Genomic DNA, 9317 nt, shown 5'->3' with positions numbered 1-9317 from the left:
TTCAAAATCATTCATATCAATCATTGTAACGGTTTATCATCAATCTTCCTAGCCTGTTACACGATTTAAAAAACTGCATTATGTAGATAAAAAGGTAGAATTTTTAAATGATCACTATCCGACTTCACAGATAAAGGAAGAATCTTTCAAAAAAATATACAGGGGAAGAATTTTCACAAAACATTTCTGGGTCACGTAAATACTTGAAACGTAAATATAAAATTTGATGATTTATCAGCATCGCGATCTCAAGTTCATCCAGTTAAAGGAAATCAGACATGCAATCCACAATACGGTTCATCTTCATAAATTCGTTTCACACCCTCGGTTCTCATGACACTGTATATCTAAAAGAATTCCGACTTACACAACTTGCCTAAATTCTGAAGAATAGTTCCAGATAATGTACAGTGAACTGATGTAATGAAGAAGATGAAAAGTAGCAATATATTCCCACACGAAATGTACAGAAGTTCCTGGAGGCACAATGTTCTTTCTCCTTGTGAATCCACCAGGAAGGGCATATAAGGCGGGTTCATGATCCAAGTGGCAACATTCTGAACTATCAAGTGGCTGCTTGTCTAAATTACTGGATCCTGAGCTTTCTGGGGTAGGATTGATCTCGTATTTAGCAGGTGAATTCTCTGAGCCCCCTCTATCATCTTCGTGGGACTTGTCAAAGTCATCTTCGTTACTCTCTTTGCTAGGACTTCCTCCAAGATCACCTTTAGGTATGTTGTGAACCAAATCTGGCCGAGCTTCCACACCAACACGCCTGAGGTGTAACTGCCATGATGATATAGACATGTTAAAACATAAACCAATGAGCCCAAGACTGTCAGAATAAATCCCATGTAAATTAAGAAAGTCAAATACTACATATACCTGAAGATGCAAGTTCACTTCATCGGGTCTCGAAAGAAATGGAAAATCTCCACCTGTTTTCAAATATGCGCGCCTTGCCTCGGGATATCTTTCACCCAGTTGATCTTTAAGTTGTTGAGGAATTGCACAGTAGTCATTAGTCTTTAAGAAAGGAGAAAGATCATGTACAAGGACGAAAGTGGAGTGTTGTTAAAAACTTTGTACCATACCACTCTTCCATAATTATAATGATGACGATAAAACAGTGACACATTATCATCACACAATGGTACAGGCAAAATGTACTGATGGTGCATTGTAGAAATTACCGGTAGCAGCAGAATTTAACATATCTAGAGCGGAATAGTATTACTAAAAACAGAGCTTGTACACGGCACATGAAATAAAAAAGATTACTATTGATCTAGAGATTCGACAATTAAATTTTTAAGAAAGAAAAGAGCTATATAACTTGAGATGACATACATCCATTATAGTGATAAATGAATCTGAAAGAAGAAGAGGTCCCACTGAAGCATCATCAGTTGTCAGCGACAATCTGGAGGCCAAATCTTCTCTGGAGAGGGTCTCCACCTGAATCAAGTAAACAAACAATCTATTTAACACAATAAACGCAAACCCTTCTAAGAAATGGGATATAGATTAGCATTTAAAGGAAATATAGTGCCTGATGATAGTTGATTAATCTCGCAGTCTGAAGAATGGAGGAAACTCTTTATTTATTGTCTAAAAACAAAAATTCTTTCGTACTGAGGCAAAATAGGAGATTGCTAATAAGCATTGGATTATGGAAAAAAAAAATATTACCTGAGAAACAACAAAGTCCACTGAATCTGCAATAAATGGTTCATGGTGACCGTCTCGAATTCCTGTCAACACATACCGCTTCAGCAAAAAGGAAGGAGTCCAACTAACACTGTAAATGCAATAGAAAAGCTGGATCAATAGGTGGAAAACAAAATACATCTAATGAAGAATTATCAGCGAGGAAGTATAACAAGAAATTCCCAAGCGGGACAGATGATACATTTTTTGTTGGCCAAAATGTTTAAGGGGAGGGGTTCATTATTCTGAGGTGGGCTATACCGTATGTATCAGCAACAGCAAGTGATCACTAAGTAATCATGGATGATGCTTAGTTTAACGGAATATTACAGAAATAAATATGTAATTTTGAAGATATCATTCTAGTTTCCTTGTGACTACCTATCATAATTTCTTGGCAGTGCATATAGTTGTCCAAGGCGTATAGGTTTAGGTAAAGTAATCATTGATGCTTTTATTTGCTACGAACTCCACTACGTGACACACAATGCAGTTTATCTTTCATAAATAAAAAGGACACGACGGCAGATAGTTTTGCTAATTTCTACTCTTTACTATAGAATCAGAGAAAAGTACATGGGAGCCCATGGAATTGCAGCAGAGAAACTCCGGGTCTCCAAAAATGTGTTTGATAGAACTAACGACCGAACTCTTCTAGGACGATGCTGTGCAAATAGTTGGGCTAGAAAGCCTCCAAGTGATGTACCATAAAGATGTATCTGCAAGAAAGATTAAACTAATTTACTGAACATTTTCTCAAGTTTATCAAAGCTGTCACAAAATTATAGATTCAAAAGATGACATTACATTGACTGACATTTAGACCAGTTGAACTTAGTGAAGAGATTTGTTGTGTTACTAAAATCATGGGTGGTGTACGGCATATTTTATACTCAATTTCATGAACATATTAAAATCATATATCATTTGGTTGTGTATCGCTGATACTTTTGATAGATTTATCTTCCAGAACAGATTAATTCAACAAGATACAAGTGATGAAAATATAATCAAACAAGAACTTGAGTTTTGACCAAACAGAAAATATATATTTCCAGTGGCGAACGACATCTCACTGAAATGGTTGTGGAAAGAGCATTTGGAATTTTATCAAAATAAACCTAAAAATTTAACTATAGAAAAAACCATGCATGATTATAAGCAGCAACGGAACCATGAAAACATTAAAAGCAGGCTAGCTGGGATTTTATATTTAGGCTTACATGCTGAGGCTTCAAATATAACCCAAAAGAACTTGGCTTCAAAAATCTGGGAAGGAATAACATATATCAATTTAATTAATTATAAGCAATCAGTTCATTGCAATTAACAATTTTCAGTGAGAAAGTTCAAAGAGGCTCAAACTGAATGCTAAGCCTTAAAATATACAGTTCCATATTTGGGCTGACGCTCCAGGATTGTTAGTTGGTTGGGGTTACGATTCAGCTTGGACTTGTAATGTTTGGCCACATTAAATCCTTTATCATGCCACAAATTGTTGGAAATGTTTAGGAACCATTCTCTCCTTTGGGTACATGTGTATAGACATCCTCCACACTATCCAAATTCCATAGTAACATATGACAGCTCCCAACAAAATTATAATGGTGCACAACCAAAGTTAAAAATGATTATTGTATTATATATATGAACCCTAGAGGATTGCAAAACTGAAGAACCTCGAGAGATTTTAAAATAAGTCTGTTTGATAGCAGAACAGCTACGTATGGCATTCCATTAATTGGAATGATTAATGTCTCCAACATGGAATAAAGTTATCAAATTGTTTGATAAGAAAAAAAGTATATGTGGCTTCAAAAACAAACAATTTATAGATTTAGCATCTCAGTAAAATGATAATAGTATAAAGCAAGATGAGTTTGAGATCATACATGGTGAACATCAATAGCATCCAAGAACTTTTCAAATGCTTGAATCCACTCAGTATTATTCCATACACGAGGTATGTCAACAGATATGACCCGGTAACCCTGTAGAAAATAAGGATTAATAAAAAGTAAATACAAGCATACACCCAATCTATAAACAAAATTTAGTCAAATCCTGTTAGTAGGCAACACACAATGAGATTTTATTGTCAGAGCTCAAATTACATTGCTAATGCTCAATATACCCCCTTTCCTTGTTATAAGAGAAGTATATATCTGTTACGAAGATGGAAAGCTAATAGGAATAGGGAAGAAATAAACTCTGAAAATGGTATTCTGATTAAAAGTCGGAATACGAGTTATTCAATTCCCTAAAGAAAAAGGCTATTAATGCTGGAAAAAATAAAAAGGAAAGGAAGTAAAATATATCTCTCAGCTCCCTGAGACCCAAGCCTGTGGCCAAAAAAGAATCGTAGCTAAGCACTACCTTCCCTTTCACCATCAGCATACTCTATAAATCCCATTCTGACCTCTTCCTCTCTCTAACTTCCACGTGTGCCCCCTCTTTGCTCTTCTGCAGTGAAATCTCCATATTTTTGTGCCATGAATGAATTGATCTAGCATTTAGTCTATATCTCCTTTTGGCATGTATTCTTGGGCTCTATCAACCGTGCATAAAACAACAAGAATCTTTTGTGCATGATTTTCTAAAATTCAATCCGTATATTTAGAGTTAAGCTTCATTATAAGTTATGATTAATAAAGATACCTAGTAAACCATTTAAATAGCCAAAACAAGTTTTTCACCAACTATACGGCATCCTGCAGTTACATGAATTTCTAGGTTATTGCTCTCTCGTTTAGCAGAAGAACTGCAGAAAAGCAATTTTGAAGTTAGCTACTTTGTGGCAAGCGAGAGAGAATATCAACTTATAGGAGAAGCTTGGATGTTTCCTTTTCAACAAGCAAAATATTGAAATTCAAGTATGAGTGGGAGTCTAACATTATGTAAAAATAGACAAATTGAATAATGTATAAATGAGAAAGATCCACAAATCTATTATCCTAAGTTTTTGAGTTGAGATAGAGCCATGTTCTCTTGCTTTTTGGCTGGTGATCCATTTTGACTAATATAATTAATTACCTTTTAACATTTTGGGTTGAAAGTGGCGAAATGCTCTGATGTCAATTAAGGTCTCACCAGTGTTTCTGTCGTCGGATTTCCAACACACAACGTCCACAAGTCAAACCTTAACAATTAAGTGCGTGTTTGTAAAACTGTTATCGCACATTCCAATGCAATTGAACGTGACTAGAGAGAAATGGTGAATTGGCATTGAATGGAAGTTAAAGCGTCCAAACAAACACCACTTGAATCAACCACGTAATACTAAGATTAAAACATAAAGTGAAGAGAGTCTTATAAGCGTGCAGATGATTTTAAATAAGTTCCACTATGAATTATTCATTATTGATGTATAAGGAATGAGTGAGAATTAGGTAATTCCAAACCCCAATATAAGGTAGTGCCCCCACTGGAAGGCGATCAGTGGAAACACATTAGATGTGATAATGTTTAGGCAATCAGAATATGCAGTAATACCTTCATGGACAATGACATGATCTGTTTATAATATACATCAGCGGTTCCAGCCGTTCCGGGAAGACATATAAGCGGAGGCACAGCTTTGGGACCGAAATCGTAATATCGCCACTGTTTAGTGCCAATCTGTTAAGAATTTAAAAGTAAGAGATGAAAAGAAGAGTAGAAATTCCAATCTGTTGATTAATAAAGCATGGTATATCGGAATCTAGAGGTAAAACCTAGAAGTGGAATTGGGAGAAAGAAAAGGGAAAAATAGAAACGTACTGGGATTTTGTGAAGAGGGACTTGGGACTTGAAGTGGACGTAATCACCGGGCGCCGAAAAGACGCTTTTCATGGTTAGCACGCTAATTCGCAATGCAAGGGTGGGTGGTTGTTGTCCTCACTGCCACTGCTTATGCCATGCCCATCATCCAATTCCACCTATCTCTATGTTTATGCATTATTGGGATTGCAGGCACGCACATGCCTTCTAACCTATGGACCCCTTCTGTTACGTGAAATTATATGACCTTCACAATTTAATCTATTTACAAAACATAATTAAATATTACACTCACTTTCACTGTTTCCCTTCTTTCTCTTTTTTTTTTTCCTTCATTTTAATTTCCAACCAAAACCAAATATCGTTTTCTATTATGACTTGGTCTAATCTTCATTCCATACAACTATTATTATTTCTTAACAAAAAACAGGTGGTCTCGTTCAGTGTACACAAAGCTTCAAATGGTCATTGAATAGGAGATTAGCGATGTTGTGCATCTTATCTTAATAATAATTATTCTTTCGAATATGCTTAAATTTTAATATTTAAAATAGTAGAGCACCTGTAGATTAATGACCGAATATTCTATATTTTAACCCATTTCTTTTTTTTTTTGCTCGTTATATCCAACTTAAATTCAGAGATGGCCCTCCTTTGAGTGTGATGAGTGAGGCAGCTAACAAAATGAACAAAGCTTGATCAACAGTTTTTGATGCATTGCTTAAATGAATTGATTTTCAACAAGTCATGGTGAAGCTATAAAGAACAACAGTATCAGTCGGCGATTGGTAAGGTCTGCAATTATTACTTCATCTCTTTCCCTTTCGCTCTTCATATAAAAATGGCTCGGATTTGCAAGTTAGAAATCACCTAACTCGCAGAATATCATGTGGGCAGTTGGACTCTCTGAAGAAGGCACATGATGATGAGATCAACAGGCGACCCGACGACCCTTGTAGGGAAAGAAGCTTTCATTTAATCTTTAGAAGAATCATCAGTGAGTCGCCTAAAATGAGGAATGAAGACTTCACAATCCAACTTCACCGGTATGAAGCTTCTTCAATCACTGTCTGCCAACCACGCAACAGTTGCAGCAAGATAGCCTGTCGTAAATCAATCTTTAGCTGACAAATGAAGTTTTACTTACCTTGAACTCCAAAATCAGTTTAAAAAATAGTACAAAAGAAAGAGTTAATAAAAGTCTCTCTGAATGCAAGAATTTTGGGCAACTACGTATCGTAACCCCTCATGTTATTACTACCTGATGAGAGCATTCCGCAAGTCAAAGCGATCGCTGCAGCTCCACTGCCTACTCTACTGATTCATAGTAGGTTGTAACAACTAGCAATTGCAATGTCAATTTACTCGCACATGGACTTCACAAAAGTTTATTTAGAAGTCCAGGAGGTACACTTCATGCCTAGTCGAAGCTGATAAGATTAAGGTCACAAAGCATCTTTATCTGATTTTAAATGCGTTCATGGTTTAAGCTACTCTTGATCCTTCAGAAAACACTAAACTAAGAAAAATATGAAAGAATCGTGTCACGAAGCATTTGATTCAAATTGAAACCATCAAACTTCGTCGCATATAATCACAAACCATCTGACAATAATTTCATAAATGACCAAATACATATTTATCATTTTATCTTGGTTTCATTACCAGTTCATAACGACGGTCAGCTGTTAATGAATCAGTCATCAACCCAAAACAGCAGCCACAGATGGCAGAAACGTTAAATCAAATAGCATTCTGAATGACAGTTCAACAATCCTGCTCATTCAGAGTCACTGAAACATGTATATACATGCACATTTACAACCAATACCACTCTCATCTAACATCCGGAATCTGCACCAAACATATGTCATACCCACAACAGGCCATTCATCAACCAAATAACAAGCTAGTTTAAACCAAAATCAGAGCAAAGCAAGTCCATAAGCACAAATAAGTAAAATATCAATTCGATTCCTAGAGTCTCAACTAAAAAATGTACAATGGCTAACCTAAAAGGCAGGCGGCAGGCATACAAATGAAAATGAAAAAAAAAAAACAAATTACAAGAGAAATGACAGAACAGAACATGATGGTAGACCACCCTAAACCCCTAATACAACTGTAAACCCCCAAATACAATCATCAGCTGGGCACCAAAAGAATAGGGGCAGGGAACAATGACTTGTGCAGCAAAGCAAAAGAATCACATCACCATTCACCAGGAGCTCTTCTTGGAGTAAAATTCAAGGTACCACTTCACAAACTTCCTGAGCCCAGTCTCCAAATCAGTGGTAGGCCTGTAGCCAAGGTCCCTGTGGGCCAAACTAATATTGGCATGAGTGAACTTAACATCTCCATTTGTTGGCATGGGAAGCATCTTCTTCTTCGCTTTCACCTTAAGAAGCTTCTCCAAAATCGCAACAAGCTCACTCACAGGCACAGGGGAAGTATTCCCCAAATTAAAAACCCTCAATTGCGCAGGCCCTTTCTTCTTCCCGCCACTCCCAGTACTCTTCTTGGACGTATCCAAAGCCCCCAAACACCCCTTCACAATATCGTCAATGTAGGTGAAATCCCTTGCCACGGTTCCACCATCGGGGGACTCAAATATCGTAATCTGCTTTCCCTTGAGAATATCCTTCGTGAAGAAGAAATACGCCATGTCGGGCCTGCCCCACGGCCCGTAAACCGTGAAGAACCGAAGACCAGTGATGGCAAGCCCATATATGTGGTTATAGCTGTGAGCGATTTCCTCACCAGCCTTCTTCGACGCGGCGTAGAGACTCGCCGGTTGATCTGTACGGTCCTTCTCCGAGAACGGAACCTTCGAATTGAGCCCGTAGACGGAGCTGGACGAGGCCCAAACCACCGCTGGCTGAGGGTTCGCGTTTTTGCAGGCCTCTAGAAGGTTCACGAAGCCTGCGATGTTACTGTGAACGTAGGATCCAGGGTTCTGCATCGCGTAGCGGACCCCGGCCTGCGCAGCGAGGTGCATGACGTGCGTGAAGGGTACGACGTCGAAGAGCTTGCTGAGAAGCACGGCGTCGTTGAGGTCGCCGTCGACGATGAATACGCCGGCGCGGTCGAGGAGGCGTTGGCGTGCGCGCTTGAGGTTGGGGTCGTAGTAGCGGTTGAAGTTGTCGAGGCCGAGGACTCCATCACCGCGGCGCTTGAGGGCGAGGGAGACGTGCGTTCCAACAAAGCCCGAGGCGCCGGTGACGAGGACGGCGAGGCTGGAGGAGGAGGAGCGGCGCGCGGATTTGGCCACGCGCTTCTCCCAGTGGGAGCCGCCCCAGGAGTCGCCTAGGGCGCGGCGGGGGGAGGCGGAGGGAGACGGCGGAGAGAGGATGAAGAGGAAGAGGATGAATGCGAGAAAGAAGGAGGACCAGAGAGTAAGCTTAGAGAGTGAGGAGTGGATGCGGAGGCGGTGGTGGATGTAAGGGGATTTTTCTGGCTTCAATTTCCCCGGCGTTGAGGGCGCGTTGTGCTCATTCACTTGCGACATTTCATTCAACCCCCACACTTTTCAATGCGCACTGCCAAAGTTTTTTTTTTATCTGATGAAGATGAAGAAGATGATGCTGAGGGATACAAAAGGGTTTCTGTGATTACTTTTTCGTTTTTGCTTCTTTCCACCCCTAACTTAGATGTGTCTTTTATTTATACCACGTTTCCATTAGGATGCTTCCAAAATACGCACGTGGCACCTCTTTTTAAAACTAAGCTTTTATTTAGAAAACAAATATTATTTTTCTTTCTTTTATTTACTTACTTGTTATTGTTTACTCATATTTAAATAATTTAAATAATGGTAGAAAAAATATTTTAATAAATTTTAAATAAAA

At 38.6% G+C, this 9317-nt stretch overlaps 2 protein-coding genes and 1 long non-coding RNA gene across 3 annotated transcripts; all 3 read right to left on the bottom strand.

The window, feature by feature from the left end:
* Positions 1–279: 279 nt before the first annotated feature.
* Positions 280–5911, bottom strand: LOC137808008 (uncharacterized). Its single transcript, XM_068608896.1, has 8 exons — positions 5470–5911; positions 5203–5328; positions 3603–3701; positions 2287–2429; positions 1693–1801; positions 1351–1458; positions 886–1026; positions 280–786 (listed from the first exon to the last, which is right to left on the bottom strand). Exons 1-8 carry the CDS (start codon positions 5539–5541, stop codon positions 364–366), a joined length of 1221 nt encoding a protein of 406 aa, XP_068464997.1. The 5' UTR covers positions 5542–5911; the 3' UTR covers positions 280–363.
* A 235-nt stretch (positions 5912–6146) lies between these two features.
* On the bottom strand, positions 6147–6956 carry LOC137808011 (uncharacterized). The gene is made up of 2 exons (XR_011080634.1): positions 6731–6956; positions 6147–6572 (listed from the first exon to the last, which is right to left on the bottom strand). It is a non-coding gene; the product is annotated as an uncharacterized lncRNA (long non-coding RNA).
* Positions 6957–7413: 457 nt separating this feature from the next.
* On the bottom strand, positions 7414–9091 carry LOC137808009 (UDP-glucuronate 4-epimerase 5). Its single transcript, XM_068608897.1, has one exon. It carries the CDS (start codon positions 8975–8977, stop codon positions 7688–7690), a length of 1290 nt encoding a protein of 429 aa, XP_068464998.1. The 5' UTR covers positions 8978–9091; the 3' UTR covers positions 7414–7687.
* Positions 9092–9317: the final 226 nt, after the last annotated feature.

The sequence above is a fragment of the Phaseolus vulgaris genome, chromosome 3, assembly GCF_000499845.2.
Source record: "Phaseolus vulgaris cultivar G19833 chromosome 3, P. vulgaris v2.0, whole genome shotgun sequence".
NCBI classification, from domain to species: Eukaryota; Viridiplantae; Streptophyta; class Magnoliopsida; order Fabales; family Fabaceae; genus Phaseolus; species Phaseolus vulgaris.
The sequence above is the reverse complement of the archived record's forward strand: the minus strand, read 5'-3'. Positions and strand labels throughout refer to the sequence as shown.